The 25,141-nt window shown below is 39.1% G+C and overlaps 1 protein-coding gene across 1 annotated transcript in view; it reads right to left on the bottom strand.

Moving 5' to 3' along the window:
• Positions 1-25,141, bottom strand: part of LOC309602178 (netrin receptor UNC5D) — a gene marked incomplete at both ends in the record, with an annotated part of 167,305 nt that overhangs the window by 82,414 nt on the left and 59,750 nt on the right. Inside the window, one exon of the mRNA XM_082335565.1 lies at positions 3,160-3,378. Within this exon, the coding sequence (XP_082191691.1) occupies positions 3,160-3,378 (219 nt within the window). The remainder of the gene's footprint in view (positions 1-3,159; positions 3,379-25,141) is intronic.

Below are 25,141 nucleotides of genomic sequence, written 5' to 3'. Positions count from 1 at the left end.
ATTGTGCAAATTACAACCATCATCTTTTGTTATACAGTACAACCTTACAGAATATAAAATTATGACTATGGTACTGATATGCTAATAAGCTTTCTGCACTGTTGGATGCTTTAGCTGCAGACAAACTAATGCTGGCAGCAGATGAATAATTGCTCTCCATGTACTAAACATAACAGAGCTGCGCAGAACTTCAGCATTTGTCAGCTTTATTTGTTTAAATGAGAAAAACACTGACAGCAGTTATTGCTGTAATCCTTTTATTTATCAGGCAAGAAAACTCTAGTTACTCTTAGCAAGTCTGATCCTCTGGTGAAACCAAAAGTTGAAATATTTGTAAACTAATTCTGAGGTGCACGCTGCAATGTTCGGGCAAGAAAAATAAAGCAGAAGGAAATTAATCAAACTGTAATTATCACCTTTTTATCACAGTAGCATCTACCAGCTCAGGCTCTCACTTTATGAAGCAGAGTGCACAGAGAGAGCAAAGCTCCTGTTCTGCCACGTTTACGGAATAAACAGAAAAGACAGACTATGGATTACTATCTCTTCTCTGCCACTCAGGAAATAAGGCAGGAGAAGGTGAAATAACTTGGTCTCTAACCAACCCATTGACTGTGGCAGCGCAGAGATGGGAATCGGTATCCGTTGCAGTTGCAGCACGTGTTGGCTTGCCTGCACTGATTTTCTGCACAAACAGCAGCAAACCCACAACAGGAGAGACTTCAGCGCAAACTCTTCAAGCCCACCAGGAGCCCTTCCTTCTCAGGCAGCCAGCACGTGTCGCAGCCCCTAACTACAAAGCTTACAAAACTACAAAAATCCTTCCTCTCCTGCTGCTCCTCCTCTTCAAAATAACAGCGACTCCTGTGTTACTCTCAGATTTTTATTTCTGTCCTACAAAAACAAAATCATGAGAAAGTGGATGCCATGTTCATCACAATGACAAAATATACCCATTGTCTACCAACAGCTGTCCTTCCTGTCCTTTTATACGTACACGATCCAGTGCTGTAGGTAAGATCCATCAGACCGGTGCGCCGTCAAGTGCCATTGCCAAGTCCTTCTTGCATATGCCTGGCTAAGAGCTCGCTGGCAGGGATTTATAGAATGCTAAGATACATTTCTTGTATTCAGCATTAAATTTCCTCTTGTTTGGGTTTTTTGTTGCTATTTTTCACCACTTTTCCATACATCCTCTCAGAATTTTAATCACATAACAAATAGCGGAAGGATGGAAAAGGACAGACCCATTTTCACGTAGTGTAACCTCCCTTCAGTGAGCAGACCAGAATCACACCCTTTAACCGGAGGCACCATTCCTGGCCTGAATTCCAGTGCAGTTTTTCACAGATGGAGCCCACACAGTACACAGAACACTGTGCATGCTTGGTAACAGACATGTTTATGCCCCAGATTTGACTCCAGAAATGAGGGCACTGCCAGTATCCACATTAATTCTAAAAAAAAACCCCAATAGTCTCCTGTTTACTGAAGAAGAGATCCAAAATAATTTATGGATATGGATAGATCATGGTGAGAGAATATCCATGCCTATCCTTCAACATTACACTGTATATAGCCTTTACTTGCATTTTTGTGTCCTAAAGTCCATGGTAGCTTTTGGAACACACAGACACACTGAACTGTCTGGACCACACTTGGGTTTAGAGAACAGTACTCTTAGGGTTAGCTCCATCCCTGGGCTGAGTTCAAACCTGCAACATTTATATTCCAGATCCTCCGTGTCTCAAACCTCAATGTTACCGGTGTTATTTAAAAAAAACCACCTAATGTTCCTTTATCTTTTTTTATTCTGTTATTAATCCAAGGCTTAGAAAACATAATTGCAGCATTCAACAAGACAAATTTTCATTAACCATATGGAAGAAAAACATTTAGGGACGACATTTCTTCTATATTGATTCAGCAATGCCTTTAGAAGTAAAGGTTATGCCTATTAAAAAAGGTAACTGTAAAAATTAAAATTCATCCAGATTAGCATTTACAAAGTCTTTAGTATGAAATTTCTTCAGAATGTGTCACTTAAAAAGAATGCCAAACACCAAGTTAGGAGATGTATCTTCTTTTTAAATGGCATATTTTCCTCTAAAAAGGAATTTCTTGTATTGATAGAGAGGGTGTTATGCATACACTGCTATTTCCAAGACATGGAGTTGCCTAGCAATCTTGGAATTTAAAGAGGAGGAAAGCAATAACAAAACAGAATTGTGAAATTACAAGACGGTGCGGCATTACATTGGTTTGCAATACTTATCAAGATGCTTCTAAATGAGAAAAGATATAGGGTGTGCTGGGAGCACGATAAAATCTGTTGATCGTTTTCAACTTTCTCCCTTCTCATTCTCTTCTTTTAGATACACACTTCTACACAATGGATTTCTCCCACTTAACTTTATTACCACCAAATACCTACCACTGCTTGGGGGTGAAGGCAAAGTGCAACCACCACACTGGCAGCTTTTCAGGGTTCATCCCGACAGGCATTTCATAAAAGCGTATGTTCCCACTACAAATTACGCCACTGAAATACACAGAACTACTGTTCCCTCCAAAACTGTTACTTTCTTTCAGAAAGCTCACTGTCTATGGTTAGTGTTAGATCTAGATCTAGCCTGTTAGATCAGGCCCTATGTCTCCACTTGGAAAAGTTGGTGGTGGATATCCAGTTTGTTACCTTCTCTCTGTAATGCCTCCTACATCTACGGTCATTTTAATTCCTTTTGTTTTCCCCACTCGTACTCTGCCTCTTCTGCCAGGATCTGTATTCCCCTTCTCTGCCTTTCAGCTCTGTCCTTTTCTCCCCCTCTTCCATCCGCTGCTTCCCCTTTTGCATTTTGGGAAACCGCTTCTCCCAGCCCTGCAAAGCTGTGTCCACACGGTACATCACAGGCTGATACACTGTGCCCTCCTACTGTGGCTTCTTGGCTGTGCTCAGGGCAGAGCGGACATCGTCGTGTGAGTTTTGAATTAGAGCCGGTTCCCTCTGTCAGCTCAGTGCAAGCCTGCAACTACCTGCTAAGTCACACGACTCTCCTCTTTGTGTGTCTCTGAATGTGATCTGTTCTTTGCTCTGTTTTGTATATTGTTGATAAGACACTGCATTCAGATGTATCTCCCGAAGGACACATTAGCCCTTACCTGTAGTCTCATCCATGCTTTCCTCAGACACGTGCTCATTTTGATGGACCCATTCACCGTTGCACTTGAAGAAGATCTGCATAGCTGGCATAGCTTTACAGCGTAAGACAATGGGGTTGCTTTTTATAATGTAGGCATCATCTGGTTCCTCCATAAAATGAGGCAGTGTTCCAGGAGCAGATGGGATAGACTCTGGAAGGGCTTCACTGTTATCATTTCCTGAAAGGGAAGGAAAGGAAAATACACATTTTTCATGTTGTTGCACCCTCTGTGTCATCTCATTTAATTGATTAAATACCATTTTGGATTTTATTAAAAACTAATTTTATTAGAGAAACACCTGTAGAACTCAATAGCTGTCAAGATTGTGCTTTGCAAGGAATCTGACACACACTTACACACAAAAAAATATAAAAAAATTTAAGTGTAAGAACTGTCAAGAAAATTGACAGAAAAGAAGCATCAGACTCATCAGAAAACTGCATGATCACTATTGCCAATTTTATAGATGGGGAACTGAGGCACAGAAAGATTAAATGAGTCATCTAAGGTCATACAGAAAGTCCGTGGAAGAAGTAGAAACTAAACTTATTCTCTTGAGTGACAGTCCAATCCCTTAACTACCAAATCTTCCTTTCTTTCACTGAATTTAATTTCCTTTAGATAGCGGCTGCAGATTTAACAGGGATCAGAGTGTTAACCACAGAGAAATATACTGATATGAACAGCATTACTGTAGCACTCCAACAGCGGAATAAGCAAACTGTGATTTCATACCCACTTAGAGGAAATTTTCAATATGCTTTTACGCTGTTCCCATTTACTACAGCCCCTTTAAGGTGATATAAAAGTGGAAAAGTGGTTTCTGTAGGGCCAGAAACTACAAGATAGTGAGCTTTCTCAGCTTATATCACAGACAGTAGGATCCAAGGGCATTCGTTCAGGAAAAAAAAGAAAAAAAGCCTAGGCGTCTCATTTTCTGAATTCCTGTGCTTAGACATGAACATAGAAGCACTGGAGTACAAGCTTTTCCTTTACTCTTCTAATGGAGTTAAATCCGAGTTGCTGCTGTCAAAACTGGGAAATTCACATTGATTTTTAGCAACGCTGGGATTTATTTCAGTCCTTTGCCAGGTTTGTGAGCAAATTCAGACAACAGCAACAAAAAGAAGTCAGAAGGGATCAGCTTATGAAGGAAGATTAGAAAGTACTGAATACACACGGCATAGCCAAATGATAACAGGAGGACACAGTCTATACGCAGATGAAGGCAACACAGGATCAGAGAAAGAGGAATAGCTGAGGGCAATATGTATGTGATTTAACCAAAACCAATGAAATTAAGTTAGATGAAAGGTAAGTTGTGATGATAGGAAGTAAGTCTAAAAACCTTCACGGGTCTAGTAGATTACAGAATAATGAGAACGTACTTTGTCTTTATTTCTATTAAAAAGAGGTATCTCTCACTTAGCACTCAGTATGTCTGTGTGTGCAAATATACACTGTGTATGTGCTGTGAGATCATTATGATTTTCAAATTAGTTCAATGTTTTAAACCACATTCACAGCGTACTTTATAAAATATTGTCATAATTTTTAGCATTTTACTACTGAACGTTTGTGCCGATTTCCATCTTGTCTGTCTTCAGTAATACTGCGTCCCTGCAGGCTTTATTAAATCCATGCTTTATAGGAAATAACAAAAATGTCATCGTAAGATTTTGGAGAGGCTTGGAAATCCCATGCTCCCATCACTGCTCTGAGTGCTTCACAAGGCAGCAACACGCTGGTGTTGAGGAACAATTTCATAAGGATCATTCAGCCAGAGAACTTAGAATGACCCATCGTTATTCCACTAAATTTACTACGTAGGGCAAGACACAAAGGATGAAATCCCAGCCCCGCTGAATTAAGGGCACAATTCTCCTCGCAAGTGGCATCCGGGCTTAATGCTATGGCTTTACATTCCTGTTAAGTGTTACTGATGAGCACCTGAAAACAACAGATTCTACACCTCCTATGGGATCGCCGTGCTTTTGTCCAGCTCACCTCACCAACAGATAAACTGAGTGAAGCACAAAATAGTTTATGCTGTCACCAGCAGAGTGGTTTTGGGCTGTGCAAGTGGCTCACTCCGAAAGAAAACATTTAACATAAAGAGGTAAGTCAAGGTGCATCTTTTCACTTACATGTAACTGGCACTACATTAAGTGCCCTTGAACATCAAACTACCAAAGATGACAGTACACAAAAGGAGGAATGATTTTCTATATCCTATCCCCAACAGACTCACAGATCGATAGTACTATGTTTTTGCATGCTGTACAAATGTAATTGCTTGAATTCACTGTTGTACGACATTTTATAATCCAGATGAAATCAGCATCTGGCAAGAATTTACTTCACTGAGTACATGAGGTAAGCAAAGCAACTCATTACCCTGTCCTGTGTGAGGTGAGACTGGAAGGCAACTCTGTGCCTCTAAGAAAATTCACAAAGGATTTGCATTCTTTGCTTTTTGTTTATGGAGATATTACTTTTCTCCATATGGCTACCCAATCAGACAGGGACTGCAATGACACCCGTTTAACGTGTTGTGATATCTGGAAGTTTTGCATCATAAATGTTTAGTGTGATTTATGATACACAAGACTTACTTTACTGGTCCCTTTATCATGCTTAAACAGAAGAGTCACACATCAGTATTTCAGATACATTAAAATCAATACCCTTCTGCATTTAAATGTCGCACCCTAATCCTAATTAAGATGACATTTCATGCCATGCACGCTAAAAATGAGGTTTGGTGATCAGACACGTTCCGGTGTCCACAGCTCCCTGGGACCGGACCAGGTACGATCACACCCTGAACAAGGGCTGCTTTACTTAACCCCAGCTACAACAGGAAATTTATCAGTGAATTGAGACCTGTCCTGGTTTCAGCTGGGATAGAGTTAATTTTCGTCTTGGTAGCCGGTATGGGGGCTGTGTTTTGGGTTTAGGATGAGAACAATGTCGATGATACACTGATGCTTTGGTTCTTGCTAAGTAGTGCTAAGCTGTCTCTGAATAGGTGCTAAGTGGCGCTCACAGTGGTAAAGGACTTTTCAACTGCCCATGCTCTGCCGGGTGCACAAGAAGCTGGGAAGGGGCACAGCCAGGACAGCTGGCCCAGACTGGCCCAAGGGCTATTCCATACCATATGACGTCATGCTCAGTATATAAGCTGGGGGAAGAAGAAGGAAGGGGGGGGACATTGGGTATGATGGTGTTTGTCCTCCCAAGTAACCATTACGCGTGATGGAGCCCTGCTTTCCTGGGGATGGCTGAACACCCGCCTGACGATGGGAAGTAGTGAATGAATTCCTTGTTCTGTTTTGTTTGCGTGCACGGTTTTTGCTTTGCCTATTTAACTGTTCTAATTTATTTTACTTCGATTATTAAACTGTTCTTATCTCAACCCACGAGTTTCCTCCCTTTTACCCTTCTGATTCTCTCCCCCATCCCACTGGGGGGGAGTGAGCGAGCGGCTGCGTGGTGCTTGGTTGCTAGCTGGGGTTAAACCACGACAAGACCGCATACTCCCGTCCATTTTTAACAATCTACTGATGCCAAGAGTGAAGTTAGATTAACAAATGAGGTCCTTTTTTCCTTCACTTTCAAAGGCCACCCTTTTCTTTACTCTTACTTTTTTTTTTCATCCATCCTGCATCTTCTGCTAGCAAGGACTCCTTTCTAGCCTTGGAGTCTTTCCAGCTTTTATCTCTAAGCTATACGTTCCTACCAATCTGTATAAGTAAAGTTTGTCACGCTAAAGAAAGGATAGACTCATACAGAACTTCTCTCAGCGAGGGTCTCAAAACGCTTTACAAATCTTAAAACCACAGAAGAAACTAGAAGACTTTGCTTTAATGTAGATGTATTTATGTTTCACGCACTACCTTCCCAAACATCTATACAGCAAACAAATGCATTTAAAAACAATCAACATTAAGTCTGATCTCTGACGCCTTCCTGTTTAAATACCATAGTACACCAATTAGCAGAAAAAAAAAAAAATTAGCACTTGTACAAGCTGTCCACCATGAGATACTCGTGCATTCACTGACAGCCCTCTGAACCAGTGCAGCTCTGTGATTACCTTAAATTTCTTCAGTAACAAACACTGGAAAGATGTACGTTCTCTTCTGGTATCACCTACCAGATCAACAGACTCCATACCTGCATGCAGGCATGACAGAGCTGAAAAACTTAAATTTTCTTGTTCTAGGAGATACTGCTCTGATTCCACTGGTTGGCATGTTGCAGTAAACCCAAAAGAACTCCTTCCAGTACACTGAAGTTCTTTCAATCGCACTGTAGTATCAATAAAATTTGAATTTGCTACATCCTTCTCCCTGTATTTTTGCAACTGGTAGAGGGCGACTTCTGAGACACTGGTATCGCTCTGCACTATCACTTTTTCAAGTTGACGGGCCATTTCCTCCAGACCACAGCAACCACTGGTCTCTTGCTTTCAAGCTGCATTGTCCAGCTCACTGCTCATCTTGCTGCTACATGAATCAGAGGTCACGTAACAGACTTGTACAAGCTTCAGGGAAGGGCAAAATTATGTGAACAAAGAGACTAAAGAAAGGAGTATTTGGCCCAAAACGTTATTTCATGTTCAAGTCCTAAGCAATTTGGCTACTGCAATCAATAGCAAAGCGAGATTAGACAAATTATTATGAGGCATTTCAGCTCTCCCTGAAAACAATCTAGAAGTACTTAGCTGAAACAGGAGAATGTACTGAGCCAGCCAAATCCATATCACGCAACTCGCCTCCCTCCCTCATCCCTTGAACTGAATGTAATTCGTTGTTTCAAAAGCATGTTTCTTGGAAGTACGCTACAGAATCCGAGCATTCCCGAATATAAAACACCATTTTTACCTCCCTGTATCTATATACACAAACAATTAAATATGTAAATAACAGGAGATGTCACAGACCTTAATCACATCAGTGCTAATTAGATAAACTGTAGGAAGATAATGCCCAGACTGGTGTTCTGACATTCTAAGAACCAGATACTGCCCTTTGTTAATCAGGTAGAACAAATCCCAGGGTCAAGTCCTAAAAAATATTATTTAGAAGGTTATTACTGACGTTATATAAATATACATGCATTTCAGGATAAATAATATTTTACTAAGATAACTACAGTGGCTGCTGACAAAAGCAAAGCCTCTCCTAAGGTGCACTTAATACTTGGATTTCTTAACTTAATGCAGCTTTCTTTTGTGCATCATCTTTTTTGTACCCTAACTTGTATTCAAATTCATCTGAAAGCCTACTGGAACTTTATAAGGGTTTTGATTTCAAATTATTAAGGTTTTTCATTTATAACCGTCAGTTTTCAAGATTCAGGCCATTCACAGTTATAGAAAAATGGCTGTTCTAATGCAACAGTGAATGACAGAAGCCCAAACTATCAAACACTATTCTGGGATTTTTCATTCCTGGAAAATTACCTTTCAGGAAGTGCTTTGGGTTTTATGTTCTGCACACTGGTCCAACAGGGACTTTAAATCTTTTTATGACAATAATAGAAACAAAAAAGAAAGGAGAGAAAAAAGAAGTTTAGAACAAACACTAAATTCTTCTGTGAAATAAATACACTGCTGTTAGTTATCAGATCACATTAGAAAATCTTGATAGCAGCAGACATGAATCCTTCAGTATTTCAAAGCTGATCAGGGTATAATTTAGATATTAAAGTGAGATTTTTAAAACAACGAAAAATCATGAGTTCTAAACTTTTTTTTTTTTCCCCTCAAATTAAGAGTTATTTAAAATAAGTAAGGAGCATTACTGTCTATGTTACAAAAAGTGTCCCAAACAAGCCAAGTAACTTGCTGGGAATAAACACGAATAATCCTTTGTAACAATCGTCCTCATAAGGAAGGTACATCCTCTCATGCTACCCACCATGGAAGATTCCATTATTATCACCACCTCCTTCAGATTATAAAACGCAGTATAGATTGAAGTATTCGCTATTCCCTTTATCCCTCCACCTCCTCCCCCCACCCCTGCAAAAAGGAAAGCACAGATACAAAGACTTCTCCTAAGTTTCTACACACAGTCCCTTTTCAGTTTTGGTGTTACAAGACAAACAAAGCACTAGACAAAGTAACAAACATGCCTATTTTCCTGCCTTAGTTTCCTCCCAGTCTAATGAAGCATTCCTACGATCGGAGGATCCCTGCTTTCCCTTTCTGCTTGTGGGATTTTTTTTGGTTTAGTTTTTTTTTCTAATTTATGTGACTGCCTTCGAGACTATTTCCTTCCTTTACCAGCTGCGCCCGCAGGAAGACAAGAGCCATTCTGATATAAAAGCATTCCCTCTAACTTTCTTGTCTTGCTCAAAAGTTCCTCCCCCTTTGCCTCCTTTTTCCAAGCCCCCTGAATTTATAAATCTTGGCATTAGCATTTGGTTTCTTTATTAGGCTTTTGGATATTTTCTGCACTGCAAGCCTTACTCCCCTGGAGGCAAAAATGCCTTTTCCCAGATGTAAACACCCCAACCACTCTTTTTGGACAGGTCTGTTCACCACTTGAAAGACAACTGGTCATGACCAGAGTTCTAGACACTCGCTTTCTTCCCTTTCCATGTACCTGATGCTGCTGATTCCTGTTGAACTTTGAACCACCCGCAGTCATCGTTTCCTACAAAACTAAATAATGCCAACTGTCTTCTATGCGTACGCTCATTTTTACAGAAAGTCAAAGATGAAAAAATTTGTATTACAGAATACATAGCTTCCTTGTGCATGGAATGGTTTTCATAATGAAATTTGTGTCATTATTCAGTCAGAAAAGCAACTTAGTGAGATTTGTCTATGTTCTTTTAATCAGATGACCCTGGCCCATATGCAACAATGTGGCTTTTTTGCAAGTCACTCAGATACTGATGCAAATATGAGATTTTGTTGCCCACACGAAATCCTTTAATGCCTTTGTTATTTCCTCTAGTACACGGATTTACTAAAGCCTATAGGGACTTGGTATTTAGCAAAGATTGACAATACACGAACAGTGAGAATGGTCAGTAATAAAACATGCATGCTGATGAGCTTCACTGCATAATTTTTCTTTAAACTCTATACATTGAAGGGGAATCCAATTATTACTTATTCAGCACTCCCGGTAACTGATACAGAACTGCTTAATTGGTATGACTGCCACAGAGCACCTACTGCACAGCCACTTTCATTTGCCTGCCAAATCTGTATCAGCCTGGTACAGGTTTGTGGACAAGCAAAGTGGCACTAACTGGTGTTCTGTCCCAGACTCTGCCATCTCAGAGTCGCTGTGTCCTCAGGGCTTCCTCCTTTTTTCTACTTCACTGTATTCCCCAAAGATATAACTTGTAAACTTAGAGAAATGCTTTACTTTTTTTTTAAATGTTTTTAACTGAATTCCTGGTTTCTTCTGGCTACTGTACAGCACAATGCCAGATCTAGTTTTATGAATGAATATGTCCACATGCACCTCCAGCACCTGTGGCAATGCACAGATTTCTATATATATTACCCATGTACCATGACCACTACTAGGCTGATACGACATTTGTTGTACAGATTCCATGCTTCTTTCAATATAAGCCGTTTTATCCGTGTAACCTGACGCACAATCGCACACAAATGGAAAGCTACCATGCAAGCTGTTGGTCCTCTTCTCCAAAAACACATACTTTTAGCAAATTCAAGAAAAACGTCCTAAGGCTAGTAAAGGCAAAGTAGATATTTCATTCACTTGACTGGGAATTAGGAAAAATCCACACCATTACCAGTTAGCAGTAGCACTAAACAAAACAAAAGCAGAACAAGATATGGTATGAATATGCTACAGCAAAACGATGAGTAAGGAAAGCAGTACCGCTTATGTTCAGACACATTCAATACCCCATGTTACTTTCCACCACATTTCACATTACAATGATTTGCTTAAATGATAAATATTTAATTCAGTAAATGAATATATTAAAAGCAGCTCGGGAAGAATGTTTTCAGAAGGAAAATGTGCTTATACACCTGTAAGTACACTATGCATTCACAGGTAAGAACTACAACTTGGGTAAACCTTTTCCCATTACAAATTTTCCCACAATACCTGTAAAATTTCCATTTAAGGTTTACGGGATTAATAAAATCTGGATTTAATTCGATCAATAATTGATTTGGGGGAATCTTTCTCATTGTATTTTACTGCTGGTATGATCTTATTAAGCGTAGCAATGTTTGCTTACATTTGTGTTACTACGAATTATTTTGGGAAATGAACCATGTTATAAGAAACTGGACAATGTTAGAAGGAAACTTCACTGCATGTGAAAGCTGTGGAATTAAGAACCCTTCTTCATGCGACTTCTGTGCCCAACCAAAGGTTATAAGATAGCTGAAACACCTTCGGGCATATGGAACAGGTAATTGCAACTGAAGCATGTACATATATTGTAAATATACATATTCAGGGTCATTTTTCTCTCCCCCCTGAGATGTTTGTTCACTTCTCATTTCAGTAGGGCCTGAAATTACAATTAGGTTGCCAAGACAGTATGGCATGAGTACAAGATAATAATAAAATATCAAAGTGGAAAAACATAAAGATGTCACTGATGTTTGAACCACAACGACTTTCTGATCTGAAAACAAAACAGAGTCAGCGCAAGTCTGTAGAGACCATGATACAACAGTAATGCAACAATGTCAGCGCCAACACACGTCTACATTTACAATTTCCTCTATAGGAAACAGTACAATGCCAGAAGAAATCAATGAGATTTCTGTAAAAGCATCTTCCAGCTACCTACCCCTCTCTAACTTGGCACAGGGCGTGGCTGAGCGGGCGCGCGTTGCACGCGAAGGGAAATCACCAGGGCTTTGCTAAAGAATAAGGCTTAATGAACCAAACACAAAAATAATTACCAGTTATACCCGAGATACACCCAAACTAAGAGTATTCTGGGCTGACTGTGACACCAAGGCAGAGACAACCAGAGAACTGTCAAGCAATTGAACTTGCTTTTGAATAAAAAATACCTTTGAAAGTAGCAGACATCAAAATAATGTCTATTCGCACTGGTTCTCTCTGGGTTTGTGTATTATAACTGTAGTTTTCAGGGTTGTGAAACACAAATAAGATAACCTAAAAATCAAAGAAATTCAAACTCAGAGGCTGAGTTAGGCTAATAAATAAATAAATAAATAAATAATAAATAAATAATAAAGGCTAATATCACAGTGAAGATTCTAAGCTGGTAAAATCATATTACAGCTAGATTATTTCTACTCCGTTTCCAGAATGGACTGACCTTCATAGCACAAATCATGGCTTAAGTGTTAAGCACCTACCAAAAAGTCTTGTGAGGAAAAACTCTCAAGTTTGATGAGTATGATCATCATCAAGTATGATGTTTTCATACCCAGGAGTACGGAAGACTAACAACACAAAAGTTACCCGTTTCAGAGCATTCTGCAAAGCAGAGAGAATTTTAAATGCCTTTGCAACCCAATAATACAGCTTTTTTTTAACTGGATATATATCTACCCTCCAAGGAGGGAGTACTTCTCCTGCTTTTAAGTTACACATCTGAGGTAGTTGCCACTTACGTTTTTAAGATACTCTCTTAAAAACTGACATCCCATCGGATGGCATCTTGTGGAGAAGTTGAAGTAAAAGCTACAATGAATGGACCCCTTCTAACTCCTCTTGCTGTGCTGATGAAATCTCCTGCAGTGATAGGGTCTGAGACCTACCAGCGCTTGAAAAACTTGACTGTGAAAGCGAACACCCACATGCCTCAGTAACTACGTCAGGCACGTCAAAAGGGAGCGCTGGTGGGAAGTCAAGGATTGCTTAAAAACATACTATACAACCACGATCATTTCTGTATTTCACATCTTAGCATACAGGGTCTCCTAAATTTTCAGCGCATGCTGAAAGTCACAAGTATTGTATATACATCTCAGCAAGCCAACTTTTGACATCAGTCTATTAGTTTCATCAGACCCTCTTGCTTCCTATGGATATAAAGTATAAACTTCCAGCAGCTGTACCATAATCCTTCTCATCAAATATTTGGGCGACAGGTGGAAAATTGTTCTGCCAGCTGAGGAAGACAAAATCCATTCCTCCTGGCAATTTTCTGCAATGAAAACTCCAAAAAATGAATGTGCAATAAGTTGTGGAAATAAATCTAAAATATTATCACACAAAAGCAGTGTGCTCAGAATCTTTAGCTGCAAACTAACCCTGCTTATCTGAATTTTAAAGAATCTCATTTCTTCTTCTGTGTGCATAGGACTAGATATTAAGCTGGATGCTACTACCTGAAACTATTAGTTATACACCTGTTTTTTTCTGTTTTGCCTTGCTTTGAAATGCACTGTGGCTTCTTTGATTATTACTTTTTTTTGCATGCATCAAGGAAGTCTGACAACAAATCTGGGAAGCACATATTATCGATTTCATTTTACAGAAGGGTAAGCAGTCAGTCTGGAAATGGACTATGTGAATAAGAGCAAGCCATGAAACTAGGAACCCAGTGCTGCAAGAGCTGTGTTCCAGTACTTAGTAAAACCATGCTAAGCTGCATACGCTATTCCCCTGTTATTTCAAAGGCTTTGGATGACATTGTCTCCAGCTTATTAGCAGGAGAGGAGAGTGAAAGTCAATATATAATCATGGAAATAAGTTGCCTTAATAGGATTAAAAATCAAGACAACTATGAAGTATAATATACATACTTCCAAATGCCTGTTCGTCTATTCATTTTAACAGTCCTTTCCTACATAACTTTATGTCTACGAAGCTGTAAAAGGTTAAATGCTTTTTCAACAGCGATAAAACAGACATGTAGGAGAAAGGCCCAGTGTACAAAAGACTACCCACAGACTCACAAGTGGTGAGCAGGACTGTCTGGAGAATGACAGAACGACCTGCCACAGTTGTAAGCAGCTGAGCGAGCCTGCTTTAATAATTCCCTGCTCCTTGGCCAGAAAACCATGATAGCTAACCATGTGCACACTATGGGTCCATTAAAAGGCAAGTCAACGTGTTGGTCTCAAGCACCTATTCTTCTCGCTGACAAGGAGCACACATGGGGTCCCTTAACTGTAACTGAGCAGAAAAGCTCTACTTCTTTAAAACATCCTGATTTCTTGTCTTTCTCTGGACAAACCCTTTCCCCTCCCACTTTTCACCAAACAGCAGCAACAACATTATCATCCAAATATCCTCTCACACAGAACCCGTTTGAGAAAGACCCTATGATGTCAACAAAATTGTGCTGTGACAGTGTTCTTTAAGAATATAAAGTCCTATTCCTTTAATGAGCAGGACTTCTTCCACAGAAAGGATTTTTATGCTAATATGAGTGAGGCCATTTTCTCAATCCTCATTTATTCCGTCTTCACTCCCTTATAATATCATCTTCTCAGCTTTGGCTAAGGGCTGTATACTTCCCTTAAAACTCGTAGGCACATGGCAGAAAGCACAATTTAGTTACATACATTTATTTATATAAAACGGAATAAAGTTTAAAAGCATCACACCTTTATCCACAAGTTCTAGCCTTAACTCTTCTCTGACTCTTTATCACACAACCCAAGTAAAAAGTACTTCTGCAGCTCTACCCCTTCAGACGTTGAAGTGACCAAGACAAAACCGGTGTCAGTTCTACAACTGACCACATCACCTACGCAGATCAAGAACAAAAGCAGTCACCTCTCACCATCTCCACCTGCTCTTAACCCCAACCAGATACTATCAGCTCACTTCATACTGCCAAGTCCCAGTGGGATCAGCGAGCAGTCTCAGCAGCGCAACCAAGGAAGGAATGGTACGTGGAGACCTGTTCCCATTCATACAGCTCGACTGGGTTCTTTTTAGAAAAAGAAAAAAATCGGAAAAGAAAAAAAGCCCTTTTCACTAGCACCGCTTTCCCTCTAGAATTTCATTACTGGGCTGACATTGTTGTGCCCTCTCTTCAGCCATTTCACTTACAGTTCAATGAAATTTGTAAAAGTAACTTTCCATAAACCACATTGTTAATGGGTTGCAGGAGAGCAGGGCATTTATTTTCACCAATGAGGATGAATACGTTCATAAAACATTAGTGGTCTTTTCTATGCCAACAGAGATGAATGTGTTATCCTATTGTAATCCCTTACGTATTCTAAATCTATCAATATCTATGTTATACATATTTATAAAAATGATATATTGCATTTATTAAATATTAAGTGAACTACAAACTTGAAGAATCTCTCATACATTCATACATTTATTTAACATCTAGATTTTTTCTTCAAGCAGTATGCAAGGAATATAAATCTTTAAAGGCAAAAAGATTCTCCAACATTCTAAACAGATGAATCTGTAACAAAAAGTCTTCCAGCACGCAACGTGCGAAGAGCATCAAACTAGAAGCAAAAAATTACTTTAAAAATGCTAGGAGAAAATACATGGTAATACCAGACTTGTACATGTAAAGAGAATCAAATGGATAAGGACAATGATTGCATATTTAGCTAAACAAACCGGACTGAAAAGACCAAGGCCTCTGTAGATTACTGAATGACCTCAAAACCACCCTAAAATTCTCAGCACATATCAAATACCTGCTATTACATGCCGACTACACGGGGTTTCTCTTAAATGGCAATAGCATTAGTTACACAACTTTTAACAACGGTTTCCTGGAAATACGTCATATTGATCAGGCGGTTGTAGGGAGAGAGGGGGGGAAGCTTTACTCTCTTACTGAGCAACCACAGATTTCCAGATGGTGTAATAAGACCATCAGCTGCGTCACCTTTGGGATCGATCACCTTTGGGATCGATCACCTTTGGGATCAACAAATTGCCTTGACGATTCAAGCTCTGGTGTTGCCCAGGATACTTGGCCTGTTTTAGGTGACAGGAAATGAGCTCTGAATACATTCAGCAGTACCACCTCGCTAACTGATGTTCCATGTGCCTCAAAGGGCTGCCAGCTGTGATGGCTGCCCTTAAAAAGTCCAATATTTACTGACAGTTTCTACCCTGTAGAACAGGTCTCGCAGGCAGCTGGAGAAAGTCACTACTACAAGTTAGCACAGAAGCGCAAGATGAAGCAGGAGATATAAAAGTGAGGGAAGGCTCCTCTGAAGTGCTCTGCTCGGATTTTCTGTATATTTAGATGATATCCCACATTTACATTGAAAGTTATACGCATATTTCTTTAGTAGACTGGTCTTTGGCACACAAAGGCAAATAAACTGTTTTGCTGAAGTCTAAATGTAAGTTGTTTTTTTTAACCAAAGGACATTTTTAGAACTTTTACATTAAATTTTCAGTTTACGTACAAAAAAGCAGCTTTGAACTTCAAGTGCCTATGACCCAAAAAGGGAATTAACTAGAACCAAAGTAGAGCAAGGTTAAAATGCTCATTTTGATCCTCAAAAACGAAGGAAAAATAGTGGATTTTTTCCATTTGTGAGAATATTAGGGGGAAAAAAAAAAACCCACAATTATTTCACTAATTATACTAAGACTGCAGCAAACCAAATACGTGACTGCTTGGATTCCTTTTAAGGATAACAAACAATTCACCAACAGAAAGTGAATTATGTTAGGATAATGTGCTTATTAGCGTAGAAGTCAAGCAGAAATGATCATCATGTAACTAACTTGTTTTTAAATATCACCAACTCATTTTTATTAGGACCCAGGAATTTGCAGAATATATTTGAGCCCAAATCTAATCAGCTCTACGCTAACAGCTTTAATCTGCTGCCCTCCTCCCACGTTCCCACCCCCCAAAGACAGAAATCAGCTTTGAAGTTATGAGGATGGGATTCTTCAGCTGCTAGTACTGCTCAAAAGATACTCCACCTCGATTGCTCTCCCTTGACTGGCAAGACCGTAATTACCACTTGGATCAGCCGCACTGTGGCATACCAAAGAGAGTAGCTTCCATGGGAAAAACTAGCCTGAAGTAAACTAAAAACTCCAATTTGTCCACAAATTATGAGCGTAAACTAGGATTTCTCCCAAGTACAATTACCGACTTAATGTATCTGCTTCTCAAACCCTGGGCCAAAATACAGTACCTGCTGATGCAAGTACTTCTAGCTCAGCAACAAAGCAATAATAAATATAACGAATTCATACCCAGTTCATAGTTGCACCTGTGCTACAATGCTTATTCTTAGCTACAGCAGCATTTTATTTACTGAATGAGCCACAGAGCTCTTTCCTCCAGCTTAATTCACAAATCAATTGGCATTATTAAGGCTAAAGGCGTTGATGTGCCCAACTACCAATTCAGCTGCTGGAGGAGATGCTTACTGCAGAGCTATTCACATTGTGCTTCAAACTGGACTACAGACAAGTTTTTGTTTTGTTTGCAAGCAAGTAATAAGGCTGCTGTACAACTGCTGATAATGTATTAAAAAAAGAGGGGGCAAAAATAACCCACGCATATGCCAAACTGCTCTTAAAACTGCTGCAGCATCAAAGCTGTTCTGCAGATAAATGTCAGTTTAACTTCTTTTGTAAGTGTTGGAGGGGAAAAAAGCCCCCACCTTTCTTCCTCCACCACCAAATGATAATGCATGCAATTCTTGACAACAGATGTTGCGTAACAAAGCACGTCAACGTTTTTCTTGGCTGCCAGCACAGGAAGGATAGGCAGTACTTGTCTAATGCTATGCTTATAATCTCAGCAGAAACCCTCCCCAGCCCGTCCATTTAAACTCCTCAAATCCCTGCATTCCAGTAAGAAAGGTGTCCATGAGCTGATATTCTCAAATACTGAGGACACATGATTGCATCGGAGCCAAGAACAGAAAGCAGCATACAGCACTTTTGAAACAGAAAAACCGAAAGATCAGGGAATCCTTATTTGTCCAAAGACTGATATTTGCATCGCTAAAGTAGGAATTGTCTTCAGCTACAAGCCACCTCAAGACAGAGTTTCTAAATATGCAAACATTAGCAGCAAGTCTTATTATTTCTAAATAACATACAAAAATGTATGGAGATCCTACTTGAGATTTTCAAAGTATTCTAGAATTGGATGTTTTCATACTAGAAGTTTCATATTAATAAATACTATCGTTTATCTCCTGTTCCTTTAAAGAAAGAGCATAGAAACCTCAGGGTTTTTGAAAAGCCAATTTCTTCCCTTGCACTTAATATTTAGATAAAACCTATACTAATACAATGAGAAAAGCCTTGAAAAAAGGTGAATTGGTTCAATGTAAGTTGCTACGAAGCCAGCTCAAACCTACTTAGTTGAAAGGTGAATTCTAGAACTTGTTTGCCTTAAGAGCAGTGAAGCTGCGCCACTGTGGAGGCAATGCCTGGTTTGGCATTAAAACCTCACAAGATCTTGGTTTGATCCCAAGTAACACAAGACAGCCATCCAAACCCCACGTGGATTTTGATATATATACAGGAGTGGTGATAACCAGGGATAAGACAACAACGATCCGGAGTGATAGGCAGAGAGTGATGTAAGCCTATCGACCTTATTCTGTTCAGAAACAGCTCTTATGCCTAAATGCACGACTTCTAATATCAGTTAAAATATTGTTCCCATTTGGAAAGTTGGCCTTTTTCGTTTCTTTTCTTCTTTTGCCTTGCACAGTAACCTTGCTGTGAATCAAACTCAAATATCAGTCACTGTCATAAGGAAATTATAGCATGGAAAAAAGTGAGTATCGTGTTTAAATCGTTAATATCTGAATAGATAATAGGCCAATTCCAAATATAAAAGGAACGTCCCCTCCCACACATTCTCTTTTTTAGCCATAGCCAGTTACCAAATGCACAAGTAATGTGGAGCAAAACATGAATCACAGGGCTTCTTTAGGTTTATTTAAAGGTATTGTTTTATAAAGGTATAAAGTAAATTAAAACCAGGACCTGACCTGAGACCAAACAGATACAGTGACTTTTCTGCCAAGTAAAATATATGACATGACATAGAAATAAGAGGAGGTCGTATTTCTTTCCTAGCATGCGCAAACAGCTCTCTCCAGCTCCGCCTTCGCTAACACAGCCTCTTAGAGTCCAGCGTCCAAAGTTATATTAATAGTAATTTTTATTATTCCATCTTTTGTTAAAATTCCTGTGGTACTCACTAAATAAGCCAATCTGTTACCCTTAATAATTCATCCCAAGAAAGTAAAAAGAGCATTTCTCTTCAGAAGCCATACAAAATTCCCTAAAATGTATTAATAAGCACAGAGTCTTCGGTGCACAAAGTGTTCACTAGCAAACACTCACCCCTTATTTTTCTAGTCATATTGCCATTAAATAACAAATATGTTCCTAGTACTGACAAATACAACTTCTGGAAGAAATGCATTAAAAACAGGAGGACTCCCTAAATTAACTTATCTGCTACTAAAATTTTATGTTTCACCTGATAAAGTAATGTTCATTCCTGCTCTGTTCACCGAACCCAGTATTATTCCTATGATGAGATCTGGGTTCAGTTAATCTTAATTACTGAGACATTATATGGAAATGCTCATTTGAAAAAAACATAAGCTAACAGAGAAATACAGTTTTGTTTCTTCTAGCCTAAATTGAGAAAGCAAGCTCTTAAAAGATATGTCCTTTATTTTAATGCTGATAGTTTTCAAGATCACTGCAGTAATGCATATATTGAAACCCAATTTAGGTACACTCAGTAGCCAAGAGTAAGACATCACAGTGTAATTCTCATCAACTGAGTCTTAAATCCCTAATGATCTAATTAAAATTGGACTAAAGAATGTTGTAGTTATTGTTGCTTCTTCAGGTAACTCAAATTTTATAAGAAAACAGGTAACATTAGGTATTAATATACATAATTCCAACTATAATATGCAGTGCACAATTTAGATACGAGTTTAGATGAGAATACTAGATTTCCAAATTCAGAACAAAATATAGAGTAGATCAGCTGCATTTGCAAGCATTTCCATTCCTTGTTGCACTTTACACAAATTAAATAGATTAATTAAATTTAATGATGGATCTTGATATTCTGAAATTTTATTTTATTGTGATTGGGGAAAAAAGAAACTTTCTCTGCAGCTAAATAATACAGTTTTGGAAGCAAGTATTTCTCATGCTTTTTCTTACAAAAAACCAAAAACAGACAAAAAAAAGGTATTTCAAATACTGTCCAGTTTATGCAGTATCCAGTATGCCTCGTAATGGGAAAGATCCAATTAGTAGACGTTTTCTACATGTATAGAGAGACTCGAGTCATAGAGGTTTTTAAGATCTTTCTGTAAATACCAAAGCAACAAGTGACATTTACATTTTCAAATATTTTAACGTGCATGTTTGCAGCAACTGAACGTAATATAGCAAAGGGAAAAAAAAAAGCCAGTGCGATGGGCACTACAGCGACCTTTGTGCTTCCACGTTGAAGATAAGTCTGTACTGGCTATTAATTTTACATCTATGTACTTTTTCAGGGTATCCCCCTGCTTCAAAGATTTTATGAAATAGACACATGACCAGCTGCAGCAGCTATATGAAACACAGAAGAGGGACGAGGACATAGTAAAACACACATCTTTTGCAGATTATTGGTATAATGGCACTGCAGACTGGTCAGCTCTTCATTAGCCCACCTGCCATGTACTGGTCATTATTCATCCACAGCACTCTTACCCTTGGCTGCCCTGCACGCAACCCGATCCATCTGCGTAGGTACTATAATTCAAATTCTGAAACAGCCGCTGAGATGAAAACCCCAAAGGAAAATCCAGAAACAAAAACACACTCACATATTCCTGTGCTCCCTCTCCAATTAAAGAAATGAATTCACCAAGTCAGACATAACAGGGGAGGAAAGATTAGGCAACACAAGAAAAAAGAAACAACAGGAAAATTGCTCTAGAAAGAACATTGGACACAATTACCATTAATGTTTCAAATTAGCACAACAAGTTATCTCCATCCAATTGTACTCATGCCACATGCTGCAAGTGAAAAATATACAGTATATTCTCAAAACCAGATTGGCTTCCCATACCCCCATCTGCCGAAATGATATATTTTCAACAACATCTGGCAGTTTCTTCTTAAGCCCCAAAGCAAATGGAACCCAATTAACCTCTGGTCTTCACTTTTATTATTTCCTATTGACTATGCCAACTTAATCTGGAGTCGGAAGCCTGGATCCATTGCATACCTTCCTCTGGCTCCTAAGTATCATGGAACCTCTTCTCTCAAGAAAGACAGCCTTTAAATTCACATGCTTCCCAACAAGGGGTAACCAGTTAATAGCTTGAAAATTGGAGGCATTAAATGCCAGGAGAATAGCTGTGTTTACTCACCTTAATATCACTATTTTCAAAGGATAATATTAAATCAATCTGGGTTTTACTATTATTCGGCTGAAAATATCCTGTAGCTTTATTGATTAAGCCAATACATCTGCAACGCCAGAGCCTACAGTAAGCAGATCTGCTCTGCAGATTCATGATTTACTGCAAAGAACATTTTCAACTTTAATACCTTGGTGAATTTCAAGGTATGACCGGGGCTATTTTCCTACACAATACAGCTTAAAATTTGCAATAGATATTAGTAAAAGATCTGACCTCCATAGAATGTGTACTATCTATACACATATAGAATTAAATAAGAAAAAGCTTATGAAACATCACTTTCATACAGGATTCCAGAATCTTAAGTCTTACATATAATAACCGTGGACATTAAGAAAAAAATAAAAAAATAAATAAAAAAAAAACACCAATCCACACTCAGAAAAGAAATTACAGACAGAAAAGATGAAAAAGATGCATTTATGAGAATGCAATGTGTTAGCATTGCCCTCCCTTCTGGAATTGCTATCCTAACCTCCACGCAACTAAAATTGAAATAGTAAAATATTCTAGCACACTGTAATATTATATACATAGACCTGTGAGGCATTTCAATTTATTTATGTTACTATAGTTCTCATAAGCTGTCTTCTGCACTAGAACACGGTAAGATTTCTGTAGTGCCCTCCAGTTAATTGTTTGAACAAACAAACATTTTGCAATTTGTCTTTCATTCTTCCTCTTACAATCAGATAGCTTCTCCTAAACCCTGGAAGAATTTAAGCAAAGACATCCTGCCTGAAATGAGAGAGTAAAATCTTTTCCGTTTTCTTGAGTGTGCAATCTTAAAGATCCTTTAAAACAGAAAACCTAAAAGCCTCAACAGCCAACATGATCATGCAACACAGGCTAGAAATACCTGATAGATCCCCAGCCCAAGAAAGCTGAGTTTCTGAAGGACTGGTAACACAACTCTAGTGCAAACACTCAACTCACACAACCACATCATGGATCGTGTGGCTACTGCACCGAAAGCAACCGTCTGAGAAATGTACCTGGTTTGGAGCGGAGAGCAAACTTCCCTGCAAAGAGCTGTTCCCGTTCCTCAGCGGGATACACTTACAATGAATGTTTCCTCCTCTGGGCCTTAACAGAAACCGGAACCGTTTTACCTTTTTGACTGGCTAAGGCAAAATCAAAATATAAGCTTCTACAGAAACTATCCACTATCAGCAGAAAAGAACAATCTAAGACGATCCAGATCACAATTTTGGCAGATAGCTAGTTTAGCATCTCCTACCAAAAATCAAATTTCTGTAATAACTTGGCACAGAATAATTTCTCATTCAGCTGCTTACCAATTTCTTAAATAATTTCCCCCCCCTTACTCTTCCCTTCACAGTGACTCAGGATCCAGGGGCGGTAATGTTCCAGTGCGATTCTGACTGAGCTATAACTAATTCACCTCCATTTTCTCTAACTTTTGCTACCTGGCAGCTCCTGTCCTAATCAGGAACTTAAACTGCCTGTTTATTCAGCTCCCGGTGGGGGAGGAAACAAAAGAACCCCAAAACAAAGCAAAAGAGAAAAACAAAAAAAAAAAAAAAAATCCATTTGAAAATACTCTCTCTGAAGAACCTCCTACACTAAACGCCCCTACAGCTGACAGTTTTGTGCAGCACAAAGATTAATAATTTTCAAAACCTGACATTTTCCATCTGAATCGCATGCTACTTTGTGAAAAATCTTTTCTATATCCTGCTCCATGCTGCTTTTCAAGGAGAAGGGCATTTTAGGCTTTGACTGCTTTTGTCATGTTAAAGACCTAAAAAGACTTACAGCTGTTGGCTCTGCAGCAGGTTGTTCATGCTGCGAACGTGCACTTTTGGGTGAGGCTGGCAATCTATATTTGAAGAGATTATCCATTTGTGTCTATCACCTACATTCTCTTGTACCAAAGTCTTTATACTGGCATATACACACCTGGAAGTAATAAAACTCATCCACCCTTTTCCCCTGCCTCCCCTCAAATCGGTTAAAGTATTCACCAGTGTGACAGCTTACCCTTGCATGAATTTCACTGTTTTCAACTTTGTCTGCCCATGTGGTTTCAAGCAATTTCACTAAATGCTGTACTTTCTGATCTTTTACAGTGCAGAATGCTTTACAAAGAAGCCTACAGCTGACCGCTCTTTAATGCAAGCTCTGGAATCTGCACCATTTACTGATGTTAAAAATTCCTGCATTGTGGGTAAGGAAGCATGAGCCCCCTAAGGTTCAGCATTTCAGAAAGTGCCAGGCCAGCATCCTGAGCGCATACCTCATCTATCCTCTAAGCAAGACTGGAAGAAACTTTGGGGTAGGATTTTTTGTTGGTTTTTAAAGGAATATTTTTTCTTTTTCTTTGGATTCCATGAAAGTAGAACTTTGTCTGCTATTGCTCAATGAACAACCTATATTTCTTTTCTGCATGGGAAAAGAAACACTATGACTCAAACAGTTTTTCTGACAGATAAAAGGTTCTAGGGAAAGAAGCCACAGAGCGGTGATTTTCCTTAAGTCTTGGACTGTATTTCTGGCAGAGGACAATGCAGTCCCTTCAGATTCCAATTCACAGTTCAATTTTTCTAAACTATACTTCTTGTCCAACAATACATTACATTCTTCTTCATAACTTATCCTAAAATTGCTGGTAATTTTTATGTTGAAGCAGCCAAATGAGTAAATCGACAAAGCACCCTTTGTACAGGGTTTTTCATGCCGTTAGGAGCCGGACTATTTCAATTTTGAAGTGGCGGCTACTGTATGGCTTGAGAGGCAGTGCCTTTATATGTAATACAACCTACGAACTGCAGTACTAGACTAAAGCAAGAATAGGTCAGACTCTGGTACTGAAATGCTTCGTATTTTCATAATGCCCATGCTAGGCATGTATAACCCATAGCTAGAAACCATACCTGGCAACAAACCACTTTTTTTATCCCCCTAAAAGGGGAGGGGAAGAGAAGACGGCCACCTTTGTGCACTCACAACTCAAGAGCCACTCTCAAAACAAAAAGCAGCAATAACATCCCAGAACACTTCCATTTTTTCCCAGCATGTCAAAAATTATGGAGTATAATGTTAAAATCCATCTCCTTCAGACTCCACAAACATGATATTTAAGTTCAATTTCTCAGTGTTAAGAGACATGGTGCTTTATTAGCTATAATAACGGCCAACTTTCAGTTAGCAATTTGATGGATAAGATAGCAATTACGTTGACAGCTGCTCCCACTGCAGTCCAGCAGAGGTGGGGTTTTGCCGTGCCTCACCTACCGAGCCTTTCACTGGCAGGGAAAGCGATGTCCTGGTGAGGGACACAATGAAAACCAGCACGCTGATCCAGCAATATTCCCCTAACTCATTCATTTACCATTTAAAGCAGGAGCACATATTTATACCCTGCAAACACTGTCTGTATTCCTATTCAAGTACTATTTATCTGATGACCTCTAATGATCAGTTTGCAAAAGGAGAAAAGATGCTACACTTCTAAGAGAAGTACCAGCACGACAACCTTGAAGTGAGGCTGGGTGAGTTTCTTCATCATTACAAAGACACGGAGTGTCT

This window comes from Platalea leucorodia, assembly GCF_965183815.1.
Source record: "Platalea leucorodia genome assembly, chromosome: Z".
NCBI classification, from domain to species: domain Eukaryota; kingdom Metazoa; phylum Chordata; class Aves; order Pelecaniformes; family Threskiornithidae; genus Platalea; species Platalea leucorodia.
This window is presented reverse-complemented; position numbering and strand designations above follow the sequence as displayed.